This window comes from Coregonus lavaretus (assembly GCF_964263955.1).
Source record: "Coregonus lavaretus genome assembly, contig: HAP1_SCAFFOLD_1395, whole genome shotgun sequence".
Taxonomy (NCBI): domain Eukaryota; kingdom Metazoa; phylum Chordata; class Actinopteri; order Salmoniformes; family Salmonidae; genus Coregonus; species Coregonus lavaretus.
Window position 1 is genome coordinate 45,939 of NW_028165325.1, and position 27,276 is coordinate 73,214.

A 27,276-nucleotide genomic window follows, 5' to 3' on the forward strand; every position below is an offset into this window, starting at 1 on the left:
AGAGACATTGAGATGTTTTCTTTGTTCCAATCAGAAAAAGCAGACAGAACCTCTGGTCTCCACTGACCACCAGCCCCACGGTCTGACTGGTTTGGTCCAGTCTCCATCCACCCCCATTATTCCACACAGTCCACTTATTGATTCTGTCAGTCTCCATCCACCCCCATTATTCCACACAGTCCACTTATTGATTCTGTCAGTCTCCATCCACCCCCATTATTCAAAACAGTCCCCCTTATTGATTCTGTGTAGTCATTTTGAGGTACAGATAAATGTCATTTACTCTGGAAAAAATAAGCCACAACAACAACAAACAAACATCGAAGATGACGGAAGAGGGGCAACGGGTAATGCATTATTATATGACCTTTATGAAGAAATAGTCATAAAAACTAACTAAAAACAGACAGAAATATTCCAACACCTCGAGAAGTAACTCTTTTGAATGTGTAATGTTCATAACGTTTGCATTGTGTTCTTGAGGATATTTTTTCTAATTATAGCCAGTTATTCCAATATGAAATGCCATTTTGTAAAATAATGAATTAATTATGCAGGAACTTTTTGCTGAACACAACACCAATTTGCAACTGCTCACAGGCCAGAGTTTCAGGGTAGTTTTTAACTGCTCACAGGCCAGGGTTTCAGGGTAGTTTTTAACTGCTCACAGGCCAGGGTTTCAGGGTAGTTTTTAACTGCTAACAGGCCAGGGTTTCAGGGTAGTTTTTAACTGCTAACAGGCCAGGGTTTCAGGGTAGTTTTTAACTGCTCACAGGCCAGGGTTTCAGGGTAGTTTTTAATTAGGTATGCAGAAAACACACAGGGCTGAATGCATGATCTCTTAGTTTGCGTCCCAAATGGCACCCTTATTCACTATACTGTATATAATACACCACAAGAGACTGGTCAAAAGTAGTGCACTAAATATGGAATAGGTTGTCATTTGGGACGATCTCTTGGTGTTTCTGTAGCTTGGAGAGAGAATATTTAGATATTTAACATTAGCATTTAACACACTCCGGAGAGAATGTCATGCTCAATATTTGACGTGCCGAAAAAAATAATAATTGCATGAATTTGGTAAATGTGTGTGGGTGCATTTGTGTGTTTAATTTGAATGGTTTGGCAGATGTGTGGGTTTGTCTGTCTGTGGTTGTTTGTGTTCTTAAGAACTCCTGTATTAATCTGTGTCCCCTTCCTCCTCTCCTCTCCTCTCCTCTCCTCTCCTCTCCTCTCCTCTCCTCTCCTCTCCTCTCCTCTCCTCTCCTCTCCTCTCCTCTCCTCTACTTCCTCCTCTCCTCCTTCCCTCCTCCTCTCCTCCCTCCTCTACTTCCTCCTCTCCTCCCTCCTCTCTCTCCTCTTTCCTCCTCTCCCCCCCAGGGCAGTATGTGCAGCAGCCATCAGGTCACCCCACAGGAGTTCCTGGGGGAGCTGAAGTCAGGGGTGACTGACGAACGCCTCATGGCCTGTCTGGACTCTCTCCGTGTCTCCCTCACCAGCAACCCTGTCAGGTAGGTTACACACACACACACACACACACACACACACACACACACACACACACACACACACACACACACACACACATACACACACACACACACACACACACACACACACACACAACACACACACACTTGTTCAACCCTGTCAGGTTCCTTATCTCACTTCTGGTCTGGCCTGATCTCAGTACCTCCTGGGTCTGGACTGGCCGGATCTCAGTACCTCCTGGGTCTGGACTGGCCTGATCTCAGTACCTCCTGGGTCTGGACTGGCCTGATCTCAGTACCTCCTGGGTCTGGACGGGCCTGATCTCAGTACCTCCTGGGTCTGGACTGGCCGGATCTCAGTACCTCCTGGGTCTGGACTGGCCTGATCTCAGTACCTCCTGGGTCTGGACTGGCCTGATCTCAGTACCTCCTGGGTCTGGACTGGCCTGATCTCAGTACCTCCTGGGTCTGGACTGGCCTGATCTCAGTACCCCCTGGGTCTGGACTGGCCTGATCTCAGTACCTCCTGGGTCTGGACTGGCCTGATCTCAGTACCTCCTGGGTCTGGACTGGCCTGATCTCAGTACCTCCTGGGTCTGGACTGGCCTGATCTCAGTACCTCCTGGGTCTGGACTGGCCTGATCTCAGTACCTCCTGGGTCTGGACTGGCCTGATCTCAGTACCTCCTGGGTCTGGACTGGCCGGATCTCAGTACCTCCTGGGTCTGGACTGGCCTGATCTCAGTACCCCCTGGGTCTGGACTGGCCTGATCTCAGTACCTCCTGGGTCTGGACTGGCCTGATCTCAGTACCTCCTGGGTCTGGACTGGCCTGATCTCAGTACCTCCTGGGTCTGGACTGGCCGGATCTCAGTACCTCCTGGGTCTGGACTGGCCTGATCTCAGTACCCCCTGGGTCTGGACTGGCCTGATCTCAGTACCCCCTGGGTCTGGACTGGCCTGATCTCAGTACCTCCTGGGTCTGGACTGGCCTGATCTCAGTACCACCTGGGTCTGGACTGGCCTGATCTCAGTACCACCTGGGTCTGGACTGGCCTGATCTCAGTACCCCCTGGGTCTGGACTGGCCTGATCTCAGTACCCCCTGGGTCTGGACTGGCCTGATCTCAGTACCACCTGGGTCTGGACTGGCCTGATCTCAGTACCTCCTGGGTCTGGACTGGCCTATGTCCTCCAGCCACAGCTTGTATTTAAACTACTGTAGCTCACCTTTTAAAGGCTTGGTCTTCTCCAACCTAATAGCCCACCTTCTTTCCCCTTACAATGGACACGACATGGACGTACCCTACCCCCCCCTCTAGAGGCCTGCCCTTGGCTGCCCATATGTCTCTGTACCCCTCCCTCCCTCCCCCACGGTGTCGGGGTTCAGAGCAGAGCAACACGCCACGCTGGGACTCATTAATATGTATTACATCTCCAGCAGCGCTGCCCCAGGTCTCTTCCTCCCTCCTCTCCTCCTTTTAATTGTTTGATGACTATCGTGACTAGCGTCCCGCTGCTTCCCCACGCCTGTATCACAAACACCACACAACTCTCACTAGGAGCCCGCCCGGCAACCGTAAATAACTTTGGAATAGTTAAGTATTTTCTATTTCCCCCCCCCCCCCCCCCCCTTTTTATTGCTGTTGGCTCCTGGTACCTTAATGCAGTTCACACAGTGAAGGAGCGCTGCAGGCAATGGGACGGGGGAGTAGAACGCTATATTAAAATACATGTTGCTCACATTATAATAACAACCGTTTTTAAATGTGTTTTGTTTTATTTACGTGTGTCCTTGCAGAGTCCTTGAGTTTTGTAACCGTCAGTGGTTCATGAATGGTTCTTACCTGCTACCACACTGTAGGGTTCTTACCTGCTACCACACTGTAGGGTTCTTACCTGCTACCACACTGTAGGGTTCTTACCTGCTACCACACTGTAGGGTTCTTACCTGCTACCACACTGTAGGGTTCTTACCTGCTACCACACTGTAGGGTTCTTACCTGCTACCACACTGTAGGGTTCTTACCTGCTACCACACTGTAGGGTTCTTACCTGCTACCACACTGTAGGGTTCTTACCTGCTACCACACTGTAGGGTTCTTACCTGCTACCACACTGTAGGGTTCTTACCTGCTACCACACTGTAGGGTTCTTACCTGCTACCACACTGTAGGGTTCTTACCTGCTACCACACTGTAGGGTTCTTACCTGCTACCACACTGTAGGGTTCTTACCTGCTACCACACTGTAGGGTTCTTACCTGCTACCACACTGTAGGGTTCTTACCTGCTACCACACTGTAGGGTTCTTACCTGCTACCACACTGTAGGGTTCTTACCTGCTACCACACTGTAGGGTTCCTACCTGCTACCACACTGTAGGGTTCTTACCTGCTACCACACTGTAGGGTTCTTACCTGCTACCACACTGTAGGGTTCTTACCTGCTACCACACTGTAGGGTTCCTACCTGCTACCACACTGTAGGGTTCTTACCTGCTACCACACTGTAGGGTTCTTACCTGCTACCACACTGTAGGGTTCTTACCTGCTACCACACTGTAGGGTTCTTACCTGCTACCACACTGTAGGGTTCTTACCTGCTACCACACTGTAGGGTTCTTACCTGCTACCACACTGTAGGGTTCTTACCTGCTACCACACTGTAGGGTTCTTACCTGCTACCACACTGTAGGGTTCTTACCTGCTACCACACTGTAGGGTTCTTACCTGCTACCACACTGTAGGGTTCTTACCTGCTACCACACTGTAGGGTTCTTACCTGCTACCACACTGTAGGGTTCTTACCTGCTACCACACTGTAGGGTTCTTACCTGCTACCACACTGTAGGGTTCTTACCTGCCACCACACTGTAGGGTTCCTACCTGCTACCACACTGTAGGGTTCTTACCTGCTACCACACTGTAGGGTTCTTACCTGCTACCACACTGTAGGGTTCTTACCTGCTACCACACTGTAGGGTTCTTACCTGCTACCACACTGTAGGGTTCTTACCTGCTACCACACTGTAGGGTTCTTACCTGCTACCACACTGTAGGGTTCTTACCTGCTACCACACTGTAGGGTTCTTACCTGCTACCACACTGTAGGGTTCTTACCTTCTACCACACTGTAGGGTTCTTACCTGCTACCACACTGTAGGGTTCTTACCTGCTACCACACTGTAGGGTTCTTACCTGCTACCACACTGTAGGGTTCTTACCTGCTACCACACTGTAGGGTTCTTACCTGCTACCACACTGTAGGGTTCTTACCCGCTACCACACTGTAGGGTTCTTACCCGCTACCACACTGTAGGGTTCTTACCCGCTACCACACTGTAGGGTTCTTACCTGCTACCACACTGTAGGCACCATTTTTACGCTCCTTCTGATCTAGACTATTTACGAGGCTCACAATGTTTCTTTGATAATAATCTAAAGACAATGATGCATTTTCCATTCCAAAGTGAATATACCGTAGCGAAGTGACCAAAGGAAAATCTATTTGTTTAAAAAGTTTTGAATGTGTATCAAAATGACCCTGAGAAAGAGCGTTTGATTACAATACTCATCGCTGTGCTCTTAAGCATTATTATCTGCGCTGCCGTGGTCTCTCTTCATTCCAGGGTTCTTGAGTATGCGTGCTCATAAACCTAATTACCCCCTAGTTAAAGTTGATTTGAACACATGCCGTTCACTACGTTTCCAATTTATAAAGACCGTTGTCCATAATAGACCTTAAACATCAACTGCTATGAGAGCGAGAGAGAGAGAGGAGGAGGATGGTAAACAGTTTTCACAGTGTCTGTAGTCTTTATTGGCGTAATTCATAAAATGCCATGAATTCCATTAGTAAATCAATGGAAAGGCGGGGAGGACACTGTCACTGTCTACCGATGCGGACGGAACAATCATCCCACACCCTCTCTCCTCCAGTCTCCTTTTGCATCCCAAATGGCACCCTATCCCCTATATAGTGCACTAGTTTTGACCAGGGCCCTGTGGGAATAGGCGGCCGTTTGGGAGGCAGTCCTTCTATGCTGCGTCAGTCACTTATTATTTTTCAGACACGGACCGGTTCTACTTCTCTGGCCTAAAGTACACTTGATGAAAAGTAATCAAATTATTCTAACTTTTATCCGGCCCTGTCAACGCACGCACGGACGGACTAGATTCCATTGTCCCCCATGCTCTTTAAGATCAAAGATGACTTTATTAGTCAATTTGCACACAAGGTCCAATCTGAAATGTTGACTTCCTCTTTTAACCCCGCCAGCCTCTTATGATTGGTTTGCGTTTATAATATTGTTCTGGTATCGCTGGTTATGCTAATGACATTAGAGCGTATTTATTCTTGACACATTGTCTACCATAAGATTTGCTGCAGCTATTTTGCTCAGGCTGTACTGAAACGACCACCCTTTCTGCTACCGCCAAGTCCTTCCCTTTAAAAGATTTAGCGTCGACTCGTCCTATACTTTGTTTCTATTTTCTTATTGCGGCGGGAAGGAAAGAATCAATATCCTGTTCAGCACGGCGGTGGGGAGTTCATTACTTTTAAATGGAGTGTGGATGTGTTGCTACCAGGGTGCATTAGCTATCATTATTACCATGGTTTCATTTAGCAACTGTGTGGGCACGGCCCCCGTGGAGGTCTGCTGGGTAGCTGGCTGGGCTGATTAGACTAACGGAGATACTGGAGGTCTGCTGGGTAGCTGGCTGGCTGATTAGACTAACCTGAGACACTGGAGGTCTGCTGGGTAGCTGGCTGGCTGATTAGACTAACCTGAGACACTGGAGGTCTGCTGGGTAGCTGGCTGGCTGATTAGACTAACCTGAGACACTGGAGGTCTGCTGGGTAGCTGGCTGGCTGATTAGACTAACCTGAGACACTGGAGGTCTGCTGGGTAGCTGGCTGGGCTGATTAGACTAACGGAGATACTGGAGGTCTGCTGGGTAGCTGGCTGGGCTGATTAGACTAACGGAGATACTGGAGGTCTGCTGGGTAGCTGGCTGGCTGATTAGACTAACGGAGATACTGGAGGTCTGCTGGGTAGCTGGCTGGCTGATTAGACTAACAGAGACACTGGAGGTCTGCTGGGTAGCTGGCTGGGCTGATTAGACTAACCTGAGACACTGGAGGTCTGCTGGGTAGCTGGCTGGCTGATTAGACTAACCTGAGACACTGGAGGTCTGCTGGGTAGCTGGCTGGGCTGATTAGACTAACGGAGACACTGGAGGTCTGCTGGGTAGCTGGCTGGCTGATTAGACTAACGGAGACACTGGAGGTCTGCTGGGTAGCTGGCTGGCTGATTAGACTAACCTGAGACACTGGAGGTCTGCTGGGTAGCTGGCTGGGCTGATTAGACTAACGGAGATACTGGAGGTCTGCTGGGTAGCTGGCTGGCTGATTAGACTAACCTGAGACACTGGAGGTCTGCTGGGTAGCTGGCTGGGCTGATTAGACTAACGGAGACACTGGAGGTCTGCTGGGTAGCTGGCTGGCTGATTAGACTAACAGAGACACTGGAGGTCTGCTGGGTAGCTGGCTGGCTGATTAGACTAACGGAGATACTGGAGGTCTGCTGGGTAGCTGGCTGGGCTGATTAGACTAACAGAGACACTGGAGGTCTGCTGGGTAGCTGGCTGGCTGATTAGACTAACAGAAACCTAGCTAAATCATGTAGGACTCATTACTGCCGCTGTGGTCCAAATGGTACCTTATTCCCTTCATAGTGCACTACTTTTGAGGGTGCCTTTTGGGATGCACATAGGCTGGAGACCTGGGAGGGCAGGGAGGAGATGGAGTGGGAGGGGAAGAGTCGTATACAGTTAGCTAAAGGTAGGAATGTCATGATCCTAGGTAGACTGTACTGTTCATTTGGCCCGCTAATCCCATGTTGCCGTCCTGTATGAAGTAAATTATAAATGCAGTTAGCAGCTTTACCATGCAACTTCTTGGTGCTAATATCAACATCTCAACCAAGCTATTTTGAGCAAGGTCTTGATTGCGTTTTTGCTGGACCAAATGGAAACCGTTCGTTATTATTGCGTTGCTAGTTTACTGGAGGTCTTGTGGTGCTTAACCCCTTAAGAGTCGATGTCCGCTAAATCTAATTAGCATAATAAAAAAAATCCCCATCAAAATCCGTCAGTTTAAGCCCTTCCGCATCTGCGGTGAAAGGTGGCAGAGGTAGAGCAGTGTTTGTCAGACCATGAAAATCGGTCTTTACACGAAAACGTCTGTAGCGTCCGAACAGTTTGGGCTACACACTAACACGCCCCCACTAATATGGAAAGGTGAGTGTCTCACAAACACATACATGTCGGTTGTTTTTACTCTAGGACGCCCACAAGCCTTGTAGGTGTTCTTAAGTGGAACGTTGTTTAAAAAAAAAATCTGAGGCAAACTTTGGAGAGGGCAGGGCATTAAGATTCTGCTGCAGTGATCAAGTTGCGCTTGCAACAAAATGTCTGATTTCAGGGGAACAAGACAAGGTTGTCCATTATCACCCCTTTTGTTCCTCCATATTCCTCCGTAGTCAGTGGCTGAACAGATCAGCTCAGCTTTTTTAGTGTGTGCTCAGCGTTAGGAAAAGCTCTTGGTCAGTTTACATATTGATGCTATCTCGGCACAATTGATTGGGCTGCTCGTTATAGATGGAAGCAGACTGCCAGATTCTGTGTAGCAAGGCTTCTGTCCAGAGGTGTGACATAATGAATTTCACCGTCTTCTTCCTTAGTTTGTTCGATTTATGTCTGGGCTTGTTAGTCTGTACTGTCTCGTTGCCTAAGGCCAGTTCAGTCTTTTAACTGACTGCGAACGTCAAGACGTGTTCTGTAAATGGGCCTGTAGGACTTTTGTATGGAAAACACATTTAGTGTGGAATAGTGTTAGCCTTGTAACTATAGTATTACTTTTGTATGACTTTGACAATTTGCCCATCTTTTTCTTAGAATATTGAATTGGCAAGTCTGGTACTATCGATTTAACTGTCAATCTGTTTTGCTTGTGTACCACAGTGTAACTTAAGCACAACATGAAACTGTTTCCCATGAAAGGCGTTTTAGCAACGCTAAAACATAGGGCTGACCCCATTTAGGGCTGACCCCATTTAGGGCTGACCCCATTTAGGGCTGACCCCATTTAGTCGACTGGTCGATTGTTTGGTCGACAGGCTGTTGGTCGACTGAGATTTCTTTAGTCGAGCATTAGCAAAAAAAATACAATAAATGATGGCGTACAAGACACCTGACTGATTTGGCTCCTGTCTGATTTGGCTCCTGTCTGATTTGGCTCCTGTCTGATTTGGCTCCTGTCTGATTTGGCTCCTGTCTGATTTGGCTCCTGTCTGATTGGGCTCCTGTCTGATTTGGCTCCTGTCTGATTTGGCTCCTGTCTGATTTGGCTCCTGTCTGATCCATTGTGGAGGCCGTGGGGATGGCACAGTCCATCAGTCTAAGACATGTGCGACTGAAATTATATATGGTTATATTATGTAAGAACAATGGTGCAACACAAATAAAAATAATATTATTTTTTATAACAAATGCACTTTCTCCCGCGTTGGATAGTGGTCGCTGTCCGCAGTTCTGAAACACATCAGTGCGCTGTTGAATTGGCGCCTTTTCCTAGACCATGTTGCTATGTAGACCATGTTGCTATGTAGACCATGTTGTTATGTAGACCATGTTGTTATGTAGACCATGTTGCTATGCAGACCATGTTGCTATGTGCATAATAGTAAAGTTAACCAGCATATTGGTGTTGAGAACAATGTGACGGAGGCAGCAGCAGCAGAGTTAGGAGATGAGAAAACAGCCCCCGCCTTTATTGTCTAAGAAAAGTGAGAAGTTAGGAATCCCCAACTTAATTAGGTCTATAATCAATAGCCTGACTGTTACATGTTCCTGGCTTTATAAATCATTAATATATCTACAGAAATAAGACAGATCCTTCTTCTGTTGCCTGTTTGACTGTTAATAGCCTACTGATTCCGGGAGCACCAAGCCTCATGCAACTATTTCACAAATTGGGCTGTTTTTCATCTTTGCTGTAATAAATAATAAAGACTTTTCACTGGTTTTATTTATTATTTAGTGTTTACACTCTTCCAAAATAATATTTATAATAATCTCCTCCTTATTGATTTTATTATTATTATTATTATTATTATTATCATCATTATAATAATAAGTAAAGTCATTATCATTAGTAGGCTTAGTATAGCAGCCTTTTATAACCACCATGGAGCTGTAGGCCTAAGAGCGCATCCTGTTTAGTCTTAATACCTAATTAATAATACTACTATTAATAATAATAATAATAATAATAATAATAATAATATTATTATTTATTAATACTTAATAAAGGCTACTGTATCAATCAATCATTCATTCGTTCATGTCATCACACAGCATACGAGTCGTTCATGATGTGAAATGCAATCAAGGATTTTAGTTTGTTAAAATAAAATAACAAAAGCGACCGTTTGAATAATTAGCGTAAACAATAAATATTCCTGACCCGTTACATTTTAGGAAATTGCATTCACGAATGAATGCGACTGTTTTTAGCCTTTGCTGTAATAAAGGCTTTACAGACTCTGTGGTACGCTTATAATCGATTTAGTGTTGTTTACATTGTTCCAAACGGTCAGAAAAAAATGATATTGTAATCTAACAGCACCTTATTTTGGTGCACACAATATCCACGCAGCGTTTGCTCCATACCTATTTTTTTCTTGATCTCCAGTTATTTCCACAACTAGTCACATTTATTCCATACATCTGACTTCCCCTTTACCTCCTGAGCAACCAGTAAACATCCCCCCCCCCCCCTTTCCTGTTTATTTTTGTCACGTCCTCCGCATCCGTTTTGCTGTTAATGGCGTTTCGGAGTTTGTTATAACCAATTTATTGACGTGATTATGATATACTATAGGTCAGGCCCTATTGGTCACGTGCATGCGATGCATACATGTGTCACGTAAAGAGAGCAAAGGGTTGAGGGGGTTTGTTTTTCCTAAACGAAGGCGTGATTTCGGTAACGGAACGTTTTCAGTCAGAAACGGCTGTAATTAGGTTTCAGCTTCAGCGACACGGACAGTGTGATACACATGGTTGAAGTTCTGTGGTGGTCGCTACAGCAGGAAGGAGAGAGAGAGAGAGACAACGGGTGCTAGCAACACAGTCACTCACTGTCTTTTTTTTATTTTTATTTAAACACAGTCTGAGCCCGGCCCGGCAACAATCAAATCAATTGCGGTCGGGGACTCCCTCGAGTCATTTGTGTGTCTTCATTATTTCATCAGACGAGCTCAGTGCATTTAGTTGATTTGATTGATTAAAACACATAGGATGTGTCTATATATTGGAAAAATACACATTTTAACATTTCGACCAGTCGATTGTTCGAGGAGAAGAGATGACTCTTGGTCGACAGACTAAAACACGATCTTACATTAACAGTGGAGTACTAGCGATTATAGCTAAGTTGTTTCATTCTAAATCCAAAACCTTTCAAACAGCCTATAAAACCCTCAGCCTTCTACTCCCCATATCACCAGTGTTTCTCTCTATTGTGGACTCCACTCCAAAAAATAATATTTTGGATATTGTTTTGGGGGGGAGGGGGTGGTAAAACAGTGTAAACTTAAATGACTAATACCAGATATAAAGTACACGAGCTCATTTTTGATAACTACAACCACCAGAAAACAAAACTAGACGATCGGGGAGAATCTAAAAAATGTAATGTCATTGATTTAGTTATAATGTTTGAGTCACTCAGATAGCATAAGAACACGGCATAAAGCCTTTGCAAAATGTGTAGGACAGCATTTTCTGTGCGACCAAGAGGTGGGCCTCTTTAACATTGGCCACGGCCACTACCAACCCCCCACCACCACCCCCACCACCACCCCCCCCCCCCCCACGCTAACTTTTCCATCGCTGCTGAAAACACTCCTAGGAGAAACACTGATCAGTTTTATATTTGTTTCTTTCAATTCCACCCCAGTCCTCACTTCTAGCTTTCAGATGAGCTTGACAGCGAAGACATCATGGGTTGTGTCCCGAATAGCACCCTATTCCCTCTATAGTGCACTACTTTTGACCAGAGCCCATCAAAAAGCAGTGCACTATAGAGGGAAATACGGGTAGCCTTTGGGACACATCACATCTCATCACACGTGGTCCTCTGTAGCTCAGCTGGTAGAGCACGGCGCTTGTAACGCCAAGGTAGTGGGTTCGATCCCCGGGACCACCCATACACAAAAATGTATGCACGCATGACTGTAAGTCGCTTTGGATAAAAGCGTCTGCTAAATGGCATATTATTATATTATTATATCTTACTAATGTCAAACCCAAGCGTTTAACTTGTTCTGGCAAAAGTGCCACAGGTACCATCCAATAACCGTTTATTACGAGGCAGGAGACAGAAGCCGTTATAAGGTTTAGAGCAGATGGTTTCTCTGGTGTGTTAGATGGCTCCCTGGGAGTTTCAGGGACTGACTAGGCTTTTCTCTGGATTGCAGTAGTTCCGTTAAAGGAGCGTCTGCTAAATGACGTAAATGAATGTAGACTAGAAGACACAGGCATACAGCTGGGCTCGGAAACCGGCTCCTTGGTCAAATGATATATATTTTTTCAAATGTTAGTTTATGTCAAAAGAAATTCCCATGTCCTCAAATCCTAGAAGTAAAGATAATGAAAAGTAATATGTTAAGTTAGGATGCTGCATCATGACCTTTCACCTCAGTGCTGTCTCTCTGAAACCTGTAAATCCCTTGTCCAATGTGTTTGTGGTTACACACGTTTATTGGCTGCATCCCAAATGGCTTCCTATTCCCTATACGCTGAGTGTACAAAACATTAGGAACACTTTCCTAATATTGAGTTGCATCCCCTTTTGTCCTCAGAACAGCCTCATTTCGTCAGGGCATGGACCCTACAAGGTGTGTAAAGCGTTCCACAGGGATTCTGGCCCATGTTGACTCCAGTGCTTCCCACAGTTGTGTCAAGTTGGCTGGATGTCCTTTGGGTGGTGGACCATTCTTGATACACACAGGGAACTGTTGAGCGTGAATAACCCAGCAGCGTTGCAGTTCTTGACACACTCAAACCGGTGTGCCTGGCACCTACTACCATAACCCGTTCAAAGGCACTTCAATCTTTTGTCTTGCCCATTCACCCTCTGAATGGCACACATACACAATCCATGTGCCAATTGTCTCAAGGCTTACAAATCCTTCTTTAACCTGTCTCCTCCCCTTCATATACACTGATTTGAAGTGGATTTAACAAGTGACATCAATAAGGGATCATAGCTTTCACCTGGATTCACTTGGTCAGTCTATGTCATGGAAAAAGCAGGTGTTCCTAATGTTTTGTACAGTCAGTGTATAGTACACTACTTTTGACACAGGGCTCTGGTCTAAAGTAGTGCACTATAAAGGGAATAGGGTGCTATTTGGGACGCAGGCCTGGTCACATACAGTTCATTCGTACCCCTTGAAAATGAAATACAGAAATATCTAATTTACATACGGTAATTATTCACACCCCTGAGTCAATATGTTGCAGAATAACCTTTTGGCAGCGATCACAGCTGTGAGTCTTTCTGGGTGAGTCTCTAAGAGCGTTCCACTCCTGGGTTGTACAACATTTGCCCATTTTATTATTTTCTAAATTCTTCCACTTCTGTCAAATTGGTTGTTGATCGTTGCTAGACAACCATTTCCAGGTCTTGCCGTAGATTTTTCAAGTAGATTTAAGTCAAAACTGTAACTCGGCAACTCCGGAACATTCACTGTTCTTTTGTTAAACAACTCCAGTGTTTTAGGTTATTGTCCTGGTGAAAGGTGAGTTCATCTCCCAGTGTCTGGTGGAAAGCAGACTGAACCAGGTTTTTCTCTTGGATTTTCCCTGTGCTTAGCTCCATTCCGTTTTTTTTTTTTTTACCTGAAGAACTCCCCAGTCCTTAATGATTACAAGCATACCCATAACATGATGCAGCCACCACTATGCTTGAAAATATGGAGAGTGGTATTGAATTTGCCCCAACCATAGCACTTTGTATTCGGGACAAAAGGTGAATTGCCTTGTTGCAAACAGGATGAATGTTTTGGAATATTTGTATTCTGTACATGCTTCCTTTTCCTTATGTCAAAATGTGGAAAAAGACAGACAGAAAGACAACCAGCAGCTCTATTTCTCTCTCTCTCTCTCTCTCTCTCTCTCTCTCTCTCTCTCTCTCTCTCTCTCTCTCTCTCTCTCTCTCTCTCTCTCTCTCTCTCTTCTCGCTCTCTCTCTCTGTCTCTCTCGTTCTCCCTCTCTGTCTCCCACTTTTCCTTTGCTCTCTGTCTCTCTCTCTCTCTCTCTCTCTCTCTCTCTCTCTCTCTCTCTCGCTCTCTCTCTCTGTCTCTCTCGTTCTCCCTCTCTGTCTCCCACTTTTCCTTTGCTCTCTGTCTCTCTCTCTCTCTCTCTCTCTCTCTCTCTCTCTCTCGCTCTCTCTCTCTGTCTCTCTCGTTCTCCCTCTCTGTCTCCCACTTTTCCTTTGCTCTCTGTCTCTCTCTCTCTCTCTCTCTCTCTCTCTCTCTCTCTCTCTCTCGCTCTCTCTCTCTGTCTCTCTCGTTCTCCCTCTCTGTCTCCCACTTTTCCTTTGCTCTCTGTCTCTCTCTCTCTCTCTCTCTCTCTCTCTCTCTCTCTCTCGCTCTCTCTCTCTGTCTCTCTCGTTCTCCCTCTCTGTCTCCCACTTTTCCTTTGCTCTCTGTCTCTCTCTCTCTCTCTCTCTCTCTCTCTCTCTCTCTCTCGCTCTCTCTCTCGGTCTCTCTCGTTCTCCCTCTCTGTCTCCCACTTTTCCTTTGCTGTCTCTCTCTCTCTCTCTCCCTCCCTCTCTCTGTCTCCCACTTTTCCTTTGCTGTCTCTCTCTCTCTCTCTCTCTCTCTCTCTCCTCTCTCTCTCTCTCTCTCTCTCTCTATTTATCCCTCTCTCTCTCTCTCTCTCTCTCTCTCTCTCTCTCTCTCTCTCTCTGTCTCTCTCTCCCTCTCTCTCTCTCTCTCTCTCTATTTATCCCTCTCTCTCTGTCTCTGTCTCTCTCTCTGTCTCTCTCTGTCTCTCTCTCTATTTCTCCCTCCTCTGCTCAGATGAAAATTGTGGCCCTAGGCCCTGTTGTTAGCAGGTTCTGGGATTAGGGGGTCTGTAATACATTGTCACTTACTTTGCCAACTTCTTTTTTTTACGTGACTCAAAGTCAAAGGCTTAGCACAACAACATTTAGTCAATGCTGCCTGCCTGACTGCCTGTCTCCCACGTCCCAGGCTGCCATGCTATTTCCTGCTATTTTCCATAATGTTTTTTGGACAGAACAAATCACTTTGTTAATTTCATATTTTTGGTTCTTATGTCCTTCCTCCGCATAAGGAAAGTAAATTATAAAAAGGAGATGGAATAACAAGGAATTGGCTAGTCTGTTTCTTCTTCTTCCTGTCTCTAAGGGATGCTTTTCTCATGTAAAACAGAATTGCCCTTCAAAGTCACACTGTCAATAGGAACGACAGCAACCTTGCATCATCTTTTGGACATATTTTTTTTCTGCTATTTGATCCGTTCGGTCTGTTCTCTGTATTTGATCTCTTCTGGGGGTGCGTACTAGATGGGTTTGTCATATATTCCCCGGTTCCCTGGGCTCTGAGGCAGGCGAGGTGTCTGATTGGACACATGAGTGATGTTTCCATTAATGCACCGGCTCGCTATGACTGACATTTATTTTCTTCTCCTTATTTTTCTCATATCTTTCTTTCATCCCCCTCTTAGTTCAGGAGTTCATCCCCACATCATGGAGGAAAGGGTGATGTTAAATGGCTTTGAAAAGACACCTGTTCATTTTTTTTTTTTTTTTTTTGAAGAAGATATCTCTCGCTCCAAATCGTCCTGGCTGTTTAAATATTAAACTTGATGACCAGTAGATGGGAGGGGGGGGGGGGGGGGGAGCTCAGACGGCAGATTAGGTTTTACACCTTTAGATTAGTGTGTCCCAAATGGCACCCCATTCTCTAGACAATGCACTACTTTGGACCAGGGCTCTGTTCAACAGTAGGGCACTATCTAGGCAATATAGTGCCATTTGGGACACCTGAGATTTTTTTATTTTTTTTATTCTCTTTTTAAATTAGATTGTAATGTTCTCTGTCTTATTCCCATTCTGACTGGTTGGTTATCCATGGGTCAAAAATCACCTTTGTGATGTCATGAAATAGCCCCCCCCCCCCCCCCCCCCAATAAAATGCGGTCAGTTTCTTTTTGAGTCCTATTTCTGTCTCCCTTGTCTCCAAGGTTGTGGGTTATAGGCTAGGTCTACGTTGGGAATTGGACTGAGCATGTTGTGTGTGTTGTAACTCTTAACTACTGTTGAAACAAGCTCCAACTCTTCATAACATTTACTATAGGGACACATCCAATGTTACCTTATCTATGGTACAGATGGACCCCCCCCCCCCCCCTGCAATCTCTGACTGTATTAATGCAATAGGCAATAACCGGCCATATGTGACCGCATTATAGAATAAAAGCTGCCTGGCTTTGCCCACTGAGTCCAAGTGTGTACTGTTAGTATTAGTAGTGGGGGAATGGAACTGAAAACACTGGTCCCTATTCTAGGGAGTGGCCATAGAGATCCTAATACATTACTAGAGGGGCTATGTCATGAACCCTCAAAGTTCCAGAATGGGAGGAAAATGGCAGCCATATTGGTCAGGGAGAAATCCAAACCAGTCTAATTGGAATGAATGGCAGCAGAGGCATCATCCTGATTTTACTTATGCAGGAAAATGAAAGAAAGGCATGTGATGTATCAGAAATTGTGTAATAGAATTATTGTCATGTAATTGTAAATACATGTTACACAGGTTTTGTCTCAATGTTTATTTTTCTGTGAAAGCTGTGAGTGTTATAATATGATACAATGTCAGGTCCTATGTAGCTCAGCTGGTAGAGCGTGCCGCTTGTAACGCCAGTGTCGTGGGTTCGATCCCCGGGACCACCCATACGTAACAATGTATGCACACATGACTGTAAGTGGCTTTGGATAAAAGCGTCTGCTAAATGGCATATTACTATTATAGTACTTGTTGCATTACAACTTGTGTAAGTCCTGTCATCAACTGATTTCAGCCGGTGTGTGGCTGTGCATGGACTGCATTGTTTGTATGGAATGTTGCCATGTTGGCAGTTAATTTGAAAAATGTAAACTGGCTGACAAGCTAGCTAACAAACATGCTATGCAGATAACCTTCAAATTAATTGTATTACACACTTTCTTATCACAGCACTGGCTGACCACTGACTTACCAACTCCCTTACCAAAATGGCTGACCACTGACTTACCAACTCCCTTCCCAAAATGGCTGACCACTGACTTACCAACTCCCTTCCCAAAATGGCTGACCACTGACTTACCAACTCCCTTACCAAAATGGCTGACCACTGACTTACCAACTCCCTTACCAAAATGGCTGACCACTGACTTACCAACTCCCTTACCAAAATGGCTGACCACTGACTTACCAACTCCCTTACCAAAATGGCTGACCACTGACTTACCAACTCCCCTTACCAAAATGGCTGACCACTGACTTACCAACTCCCTTACCAAAATGGCTGACCACTGACTTGCCAACTCCCTTACCAAAATGGCTGACCTTTAATACGGTCATATGAAGGTTCATGTCCATTCTAGTATTCTAATTCCTAATTCTATGGGAGTGCCTCCCTCCCTGTCTGACTCCGTGTGCCTTTCAGACATGGGTTCAACTACTATTTGAAATAATTTCAAGTACTTTATCTGTGCTTGGTTGATCTTGCCTGGCTGAATGGACCAATAGAATAGTCTGGGAACTTGAAACTCCGCCCACCTGGCACTCCAGGCAGGCTAGAGTGGTTCTTTGTAGCTCGGTTGTTAGAGCTGGTAATGCCAGGGTAGTGGGTTCGATTCCCGGGATCACCCATACGTAAAATGTATGCACTCGTGACTGTAAGTTGCTTTGGATAAAGGCGTCTGCTAAATGGCATATATTAAAGAGCCTTTGGGCCAGGACCATGACCATGAGTCACTGCCCAACTGTCCCGGCAGGTAGCTTAGCGGCAGGTAGCTTAGCGGCAGGTAGCTTAGTGGTTAAGAGCGTAGTGCCAGTAACCGAAAGGTCGCTGGTTCTAATCCCAGAGCCGACTAGGTGAAAAAAATCTGTTGATGTGCCCTTGAGCAAGGCACTTAACCCTAATTGCTCCTGTAAGTCGCTCTGGATAAGAGCGTCTGCTAAATGACTAAAATGTAAAATATAAATGTCCCCTCTCCCTCCTTCCTCATCTCTCTCCCCTTCCCCGCTCTTCCTCAGCCCACCCTTTCCCTCTCCACCTCTCCCCTTCTCCCTCACCTCTCCCCTTCTCCCTCACCTCTCCCCACTCCCTCACCTCTCCCCACTCCCTCATCTCTCTCCTTCTCCCTCACCTCTCCCCTTCTCCCTCACCTCTCCCCTCCTCCCTCACCTCTCCCCTTCATCCCTCACCTCTCTCCTTCGTCCCTCACCTCTCTCCTTGTCCCTCACCTCTCTCCTTGTCCCTCACCTCTCCCCACTCCCTCACCTCTCTCCTCTCCCTCACCTCTCCCCTTCTCCCTCACCTCTCCCCACTCCCTGACCTCTCTCCTTCTCCCTCACCTCTCTCCCTCACCTCTCTCCTTGTCCCTCGCCTCTCTCCTGTCCTCCCTCACCTCTCCCCACTCCCTCACCTCTCTCCTTCTCCCTCACCTCTCCCCACTCCCTCACCTCTCTCCCTCACCTCTCCCCACTCCCTCACCTCTCTCCTTCTCCCTCACCTCTCTCCCTCACCTCTCACCTCTCTCCCTCACCTCTCTCCTTGTCCCTCACCTCTCTCCTTGTCCCTCACCTCTCCCCACTCCCTCACCTCTCTCCTTCTCCCTCACCTCACCCCACTCCCTCACCTCTCTCCTTCTCCCTCACCTCTCTCCTTCTCCCTCACATCTTTCCCTCACCTCTCACCCCTCTCCCTCACCTCTCTCCTTCTCCCTCACCTCTCTCCCTCACCTCTCTCCTTGTCCCTCGCCTCTCTCCTGTCCTCCCTCACCTTCCCTTCCTTTTATCTGTGTGTCAGACCCGGTTTTGTCTTCTCTGCGTCCTCCCAGAGAGAGGAGAGAGAGAGAGAGAGAGAAAGGAGAAGGTAGGTCTGTAATATAAAACCTAGATCATTTCCCAGGACCCAATAAAAACAGCAGCCCTGTCTCCCACGGCTCCACTGGGGATCGCCTGGGAAGTGAAACATCTACGCCGTATATATTTCTGAAGAGAATGATTTCCCTCCCCCTCTCTACCAAGCCCACCTCCCTTAGTTGCTATAAAGAGGCCAGGCGTTTCTCCAGCGAGGGGGAAACGGCAGAGAAGAGAGAGAGAGGCCCTGTGTTCATATCCTGTTCACTGGGTTATTGTCATCTTTAGCTCACTTTGCTTTGGGCTTCTGGACACTTCAACTCACACGGCCCTCTGCTTTCATTCCCTGCTCAGTTCACGGCTCTCTGCCTTCAGAAGACGTCTCCTTCTGCCTCTTGAGCTTCATCAAGCAAACAAAGGAAAACCCGTCAAGTGAAAGAAAGTCGGGAAGGTAGATAAGTTTCCCTTGAAGAGTTCACTGATTGAATGGTATCAAAGATGCTTACTGTACCGTGACTGTTCATGTAAGCATAATGTGTATGTAGGCCGCCTCACCTCGAGATGCGTCTTCTAGCGATCTACTGACAGGATAGGTGCCCGTCAGTCACAAAGCGAGTGATGACAGGGGGAAACACAGCAGAGAGGAAGAAACGAAGTGAGAGGTTTCACTCTGGCCAAAATCTGTCCAAATTTAAGCCCAATGCATTTATATGGGCTTATTTTGGACCTAAGCTTGTTGCCTGCCTCCCCGCCTTTGGGACAAGGACTCCCACTGTTAGGGCGGAGACATGAACATCTCGTCATTATATACAGAACTCTGGTTGCAGTGGAATGTCTTTACACGGAGGAGGGGTGGGGAGAGCATGATGCTTGTGATTTTACACGTCACCATGTAATGTACACTGAACAAAAAAAATAAACGCAACATGTAAACTCATTCTGATTGGCTGTGCTCCCCAGTGGGTGGGCCTGGCTGCCATGTGGGTGGGCCTATGCCCTCCAAGGTCCACCCATGGCTGCGCCCCTGTCCAGTCATGTGAAATCCATAGATTAAGGCCTAATGAATTCATTTCAATTGACTGATTTCCTTTATATGAACTGTAAATAAGTAAAATCTTTGAAATTGTTACATGTTGCGTTTTATATTTTTGTTCAGTATAACATGCTGACTATAACATGTTGATTTTGTCCATCCACGCCAGACGCCATCAGGACACGTACGTTGAAATAGCAAAACGAACTCTGAACCAACTATATTCATTTGGAGGACAGGTCGAAAAGCATTTAAACATTCATGGCAATTTAGCTAGCTAGCTTGCTTGTTGCTAGCTAATTTGTCCTGGGATATAAACATTGGGTTGTTCTTTTAACTGAAATGCACAAGGTCCTCTACTCCGATAATTAATCCACAGATAAAAGGGTCAACCTAGGTAGTTTTTAGTAATCTCTCCTCCTTCAGTCTTCTTCTTCTCCTTTGGACTATATATGGCGGTTGGCAACCAACTTTAAGGTGCATTACCACCACCGACTGGACCTCATTTCATCTTTCAATCACCCACGTGGGTATATGCTCCTAAAAACCAACGAGGAGATGGGAGAGGCTGGACTTGCAGTGCGTCAAGCGTAAAAAACAGAACCAAGTTCTATTTCAGCGCCTGGCTACGCACACGCTCGTTCCCACACGCGAGCAGTTTGGATTAAATGATCTAATAACATGTATGTGTACATTTATTTTGCAACCCTCGCGCGCGCATAATGCACGTGGTGTGGTCAGCATGTAAGTGGTAACAATACGTGGGAATCCAAATAGCTGATTTGTTGATTTCTGACACATTCCATTTATTTTCTTTATTTCTTTTTGCGAGTTTCACATCGTCGTGGCGGCAAGTCGGCTATTTACTGTGCTTTGATTTGACAACTGAACAGCAAGTGTTGACTAGTTTATATAAGGTGTCTAACTGACTGTATAAAGTCGATATCCTATATATATATATATATCCCTTTATATATATATCACATCGGTATCGCATCGGGACAAGTAAAACAAAGGATTTCCTAGGTTTCCATTCCTAGGATATTGGTGCTTGTCAAACAGTGACAAGCACCAATCATTTTTCTGTTTGAATAAAATACGTCATTTGAAGAACAACCATTGTGGCAATTCATATCTTGCAGTAAAACTGTAAATAAGACTTTAATCTCAAGAGAAGACGGGTTAAAACTGTTAAAAGGTTTCATGTTGATTTACCTATCCAAAACATTTTAACAACACACTGAATTCATACGTTTTCAGTCATTTCATTTATACAGTAATATCTTTCTCCACAGTACCACAACCCAGTTTTCCAATCTGGGAGGTAAACCTGTATTCAATCATTTCTCTGTGTATGTAAGCTGGAATCAAGGAATTAGAATGTACCAGAGGCCACCAACAACATTCGAACCGCCCGGTGGCGCCCGGTAGCGCCCGGCGGCGCCTGGCTGACTCCTTTTTCTATTTGTCTGGCTACTTTGTACTTGTGGAAAACACTGATACAAGGCAGTGCCTGGTGGCTTCATGTTAATCCACTGGCCTGTCTGAAGGACTCTATCATCAGCATGTCATCCTTTAAACACATTACATCATCATCGCTCGAAGGCCTAATAATATCCTGTCCCTCTCTCTCTCTCTTCTCCTCCCTCCCTCCACGTACCCTGCCAGGCCCTGTCCCCCTCTCTCTCTTCTCCTCCCTCCACGTACCCTGCCAGGCTTTGTCCCCCTCTCTCCCTTTCCTTCTTCTTCACCAGTGAATGGATAGATGAGATGACTGGCCCCTTCATCCCTCCCTCATTCCTTCCCTCACGCACCCCAGATAGGCCCCATCTCATCTTCCTCTCTTCCGCTTCTTCTCCTTCTCCTTCACCAGCGAACAGACAGATGTTTATTCATCCAGGGTTAACACTGTCTCACAGCATTCGCCTGGCCCTGTCCCATCTCCCTCTTCTCTCCTCCCGCCCTCCCTTCTCCTTCACCAGCGAACAGACAGATGTTTATTCATGCAGAGTTAACACGGTCTCACAGCATTCGCCAGGCCCTGTCCCCTCTTCACCTCCTCCCCCTCCCTCTATTCCCTTTATTTATTCTCCTTCACATGCAAACGGACAGATCAGTTTATTCATGCAGGGTTAACACTTTCTGTCTCTCAGCATCGTTCTTGGCGCGTCGCGTCGACTGTCTCCTCTCTTCTCTGTGTTCATCAGCCGCAGCATGCCCAAGCACTCAGCATAGTATAATGCTGTTGTCAGCTTGCTGTGCTTCACTTTGCGTTTGTATAGAGCGGCCCGCTGCTCATGGAAGACTGCAGGCCGCTGAGGGACAAAGGAGATGTATTGTATTGAGCCTCTGGAAGTGTAGTCGTCGTGTAGAAGAGATGCCTTATAGCAGGGTTCCCCAATAGGTGGTGATTTTATTTTTAAATCATTTTAATTGTTGGACATACGACTGTACAGTCACCAGGAGATCAGCTGTTCCCACGCATAAATAGATGCATTCGGAAAGTATTCAGACCCCTTGACTTTTTCCACATTTTGTTACGTTACAGCCTTATTCTGAAATGAATGAATCGTTTTTCCCCCTCATCAATCTACACACAATACCCCACAACGACAAAACAAAAATAGGTTCTTAGAAATTCTTGAGAATGTAAAAAAAATAACAATAAAAAATGGAAATATGACATTTCCATAAGTATTCAGATCCTTTACTCAGTACTTTGTTGAAGCACCTTTGGCAGCGATTACAGCCTCGAGACTTCTTGGGTATGACGCTACAAGCTTGGCACACCTGTATTTGGGGAGTTTCTCCCATTCTTCTCTGCAGATCCTCTCAAGCTCTGTCAGGTTGGATGGGGAGCGTCGCTGCACAGCTATTTTCAGGTCTCTCCAGAGATGTTCGATCAGGATCAAGTCCGGGCTCTGGCTGGGCCACTCAAGGACATTCAGAGACTTGTCCCGAAGCCACTCCTGCGTTGTCTTGGCTGTGTGCTCTGGAGCAGGTTTTCATCAAGGATCTCTGTGTACTTTGCTCCGTTCATCTTTCCCTCGATCCTGACTAGTCTCCCAGTCCCTGCCACTGAAAAACATCCCCACAGCATGATGCTGCCACCACCATGCTTCACCGTAGGGATGGTGCCAGGTTTCCTCCAGACGTGATGCTTGGCATTCAGGCCAAAGAGTTCAATCTTGGTTTCATCAGACCAGAATCTTGTTTCTCATGGTCTGAGAGTCCTTTAGGTGCCTTTTGGCAAACTCCAGGCGGGCTGTCGTGTGGTTTTTTACTGAGGAGTGGCTTCCGTCTGGCCACTCTACCATAAAGGCCTGATTGGTGGAGTGCTGCTGAGATGGTTGTCCTTCTGGAAGGTTGCCCCATCTCCACAGAGGAACTCTGGAGCTCTTTCAGGGTGACCATCGGGTTCTTGGTCACCTCCCTGACCAAGGCCCTTCTCCCCTGATTTCTCAGTTTGGCCGGGCGGCCAGCTCTAGGAAGAGTCTTGGTAGTTCCAAACTTCTTCCTTTTAAGAATAATGGAGGCCACTGTGTTCTTGGGAACTTTCAATGCTGCAGACATTTTTTGGTACCCTTCCCTAGATCTGTGCCTCGACACAATCCTGTCTCTGAGCTCTACGTACAGTTCCTTCGACCTCATGGCTTGGTTCTTGCTCTGACATGCACTGTCAACTGTGGGACCTTTATATAGACAGGTGTGTGCCTTTCCAAATCATGTCCAATCAATTGAATTTACCACATGTGGACTCCAATCAGGTTGTAGAAACATCTCAAGGATGATCAATGGAAACAAGATGCACCTGAGCTCAATTTTCGAGTCTCATAGCAAAAGGGTCTGAATACTAATGTAAATAAGCTATTTCAGTGTTTTTATTTTGTATACGTTTGCAAGAATTAATAAAAACCAGTTTTCGCTTTGTCATAATGAGAATCCCTCAGAACCAATGACGTTGCCACACAGTGTTGCCAACTCATTTTCAGGGATAGTGGCTAGAGGCAGGTCAATCTGTTGCTAAAAGTTGCTAAATGACGTTGTGATGTCGTTGCGTGATTACGTCATAACGTAAAACTGCGTCATTACGTAGAATACACAATAACGTTACTCAAATTGACTGGCCATCTCGGCGACAAATATGATTTGACATTTGTTAGTTTAGATTTATTCGTTTATTATCACATATTTTTATTTGTAAAAGTAATATAAACACAACACATTTTATATGATCAGATATTTTTATTTTTAAACACAACACATTGAATTATTGAACAATTACACATTACACATTATTGAACAATTACATTTGATTTATTTTCTTATTAACTAGTAAACCTACACATTCTGAACAATTATAGTTTCAAGCAGTGTATTGGTAGTTAGTTAACATGCTACCTGACTGATCAACAATTATAGGTACAAGCTAATAACAAGGTATATATGCTATCTTATTGAACAAGCAACTTAACTCAAATGATGATGTGTGCGCTAGGCATCTCTCTCCAGCTCTCTCCAGGTTGTTGTGCTGCTTGGCTGGCCTGCTGCTGCCTGTGCACGAGCTGAGCGCCTGCTGCTGACGTCACTCACAATGCACTTTTGCAGCCAGCCATGTGTGTTGTGACTGAGTGTGTGACAGAGAAAATCGTTTTAGTGTCATTTAGAGGTAAAATGTGTGCATTTTAGTGTTTGAGTCACTTTTCAGAAGTTGCTAAAAGTTCCAAATAAATTGTTAAAAGTAGCTAAATTTGTTGCTAGGTGCTGTTTGAACAGCGCCGGAAGAAGATGGCTGCCGTTTTACAGCCCTCTAACCAATTGTACTATTATGTGTGTTTTTCCGCGTTATTTGTAATTTATTTTGTACATAATGTTTCTGCCATCGTCTCTTATAACCAAAGAGAGCTTCTGGATATCAGGACAGCGATTACTCACCTCGAATTGGACGAAGACTTTTTCTTCAACGAGGCGTTCGCGAAGGATATCATACAGACACCCGACAAGGCCCAGATCCCCGTCATTCGCGTGAGGAAGAGACGGAGATATCGTGGACGCAGATCCGGGTGCCTTGTAAGGATCCGACGGCGAACGAGTAAACTGCCTCTCCCATCAATCCTATTAGCCAACGTTCAATCTTTTGAGAATAAAATTGACGATTTAAGATTACGGTTATCCTACCAACGGGACATTAAAAACTGTAATATCTTATGTTTCACGGAGTCGTGGCTGAACGACAACAATGACAACATTCAGCTAGCGGGCTATACGCTACATCGACAGGACAGAACTGCAGACTCTGGTAAGACAAGGGGTGGCGGTCTGTGTATATTTGTAAACAACAGCTGGTGCACAAAATCAAATACTAAGGAAGTCTCAAGGTTTTGCTCGCCTGAGGTAGAGTATCTTATGATAAGCTGTAGACCACACTATTTACCAAGAGAATTTTCATCTATATTTTTCATAGCTGTCTATTTACCACCACAAACCAATGCTGGCATTAAGATTGCACTGAATGAGTTGTACAAGGCCATTAATCAACAGGAAAACGCTCATCCAGATGCAGCGCTCCTAGTAGCCGGGGACTTTAATGCAGGGAAACTTAAATCCGTTCTACCTCATTTCTACCAGCATGTTAAATGTGCAACCAGAGGGGAAAAAACTCTAGACCACCTTTACTCCACACACAGAGACGCATACAAAGCTCTCCCTCGCCCTCCATTTGGCAAATCTGACCATAACTCTATCCTCCTGATTCCTGCTTATAAGCAAAAACTGAAGCAGGAAGCACCAGTGATTCGGCTAATAAAAAAGTGGTCAGATGACGCAGATGCTAAGCTACAGGACTGTTTTTCTAGCACAGACTGGAACATGTTCCGGGATTCTTCAGACAGCATTGAGGAGTACACCACATCAGTCACTGGCTTCATCAATAAGTGCATCGATGATGTCGTCCCCACAGTTACCGTACGTACATACCCCAACCAGAAGCCATGGATTACAGGAAACATCCGCACTGAGCTAAAGGGTAGAGCTGCCGCTTTCAAGGAACGGGACTCTAACCCGGACGCTTATAAGAAATCCCGCTATGACCTCCGACGAACCATCAAACAGGCAAAGAGTCAATACAGGTCTAAGATTGAATCATACTACACTGGCTCTGACGCTCGTCGGATGTGGCAGGGCTTGAAAACTATTACAGACTACAAAGGGAAGCACAGCCGCGAGCTGCCCAGTGACACAAGCCTACCAGACGAGCTAAACCACTTCTATGCTCGCTTCGAGGCAAGCAACACTGAAGCATGCATGAGAGCACCAGCTGTTCCGGACGACTATGTGATCACGCTCTCCGTAGCCGATGTGAGTAAGACTTTTAAGCAGGTCAACATTCACAAGGCCGCAGGGCCAGACGGATTACCAGGACGTGTACTCCGAGCATGTGCTGACCAACTGGCAAGTGTCTTCACTGACATTTTCAACATGTCCCTGACTGAGTCTGTAATACCAACATGTTTCAAGCAGACCACCATAGTCCCCGTGCCCAAGAACTCTAAGATAACCTGCCTAAATGACTACCGACCCGTAGCACTGACGTCTGTAGCCATGAAGTGCTTTGAAAGACTGGTCATGGCTCACATCAACAGCATAATCCCAGAAACCCTAGACCCACTCCAATTTGCATACCGCCCCAACAGATCCACAGATGATGCAATCTCTATCGCACTCCACACTGCCCTTTCCCACCTGGACAAGAGGAACACCTACGTGAGAATGCTATTCATTGACTACAGCTCAGCATTCAACACCATAGTGCCCTCTAAGCTCATCACTAAGCTAAGGATCCTGGGACTAAACACCTCCCTCTGCAACTGGATCCTGGACTTCCTGACGGGCCGCCCCCAGGTGGTAAGGGTAGGTAACAACACATCTGCCACACTGATCCTCAACACGGGGGCCCCTCAGGGGTGCGTGCTCAGTCCCCTCCTGTACTCTCTGTTCACCCATGACTGCATGGCCAGGCACGACTCCAACACCATCATTAAGTTTGCCGACGACACAACAGTGGTAGGCCTGATCACCGACAACGATGAGACAGCCTATAGGGAGGAGGTCAGAGATCTGGCCGTGTGGTTCCAGGACAACAACCTCTCCCTCAACGTGACCAAGACAAAGGAGATGATTGTGGACTACAGGAAAAAAAAGAGGACTGAGCACGCCCCCATTCTCATCGACGGGGCTGTAGTGGAACAGGTTGAGAGCTTCAAGTTCCTTGGTGTCCACATCACCAACGAACTATCATGGTCCAAACACACCAAGACAGTCGTGAAGAGGGCACGACAAAGCCTATTCCCCCTCAGGAGACTAAAAAGATTTGGCATGGGTCCTCAGATCCTCAAAAAATTCTACAGCTGCACCATCGAGAGCATCCTGACTGGTTGCATCACCGCCTGGTATGGCAACTGCTTGGCCTCTGACCGCAAGGCACTACAGAGGGTAGTGCGTACGGCCCAGTACATCACTGGGGCAAAG

General features: G+C 46.1%; 1 protein-coding gene across 1 annotated transcript in view; it reads left to right on the top strand.

Moving 5' to 3' along the window:
• Positions 1-326: 326 nt before the first annotated feature.
• Positions 327-27,276, top strand: part of diaph3 (diaphanous-related formin 3) — a gene marked incomplete at both ends in the record, with an annotated part of 78,448 nt that continues 51,498 nt past the window's right edge. The window contains 2 exons of the mRNA XM_084191096.1: positions 327-347; positions 1,381-1,511. Of these exons, the coding sequence (XP_084047222.1) occupies positions 327-347; positions 1,381-1,511 (152 nt within the window). The remainder of the gene's footprint in view (positions 348-1,380; positions 1,512-27,276) is intronic.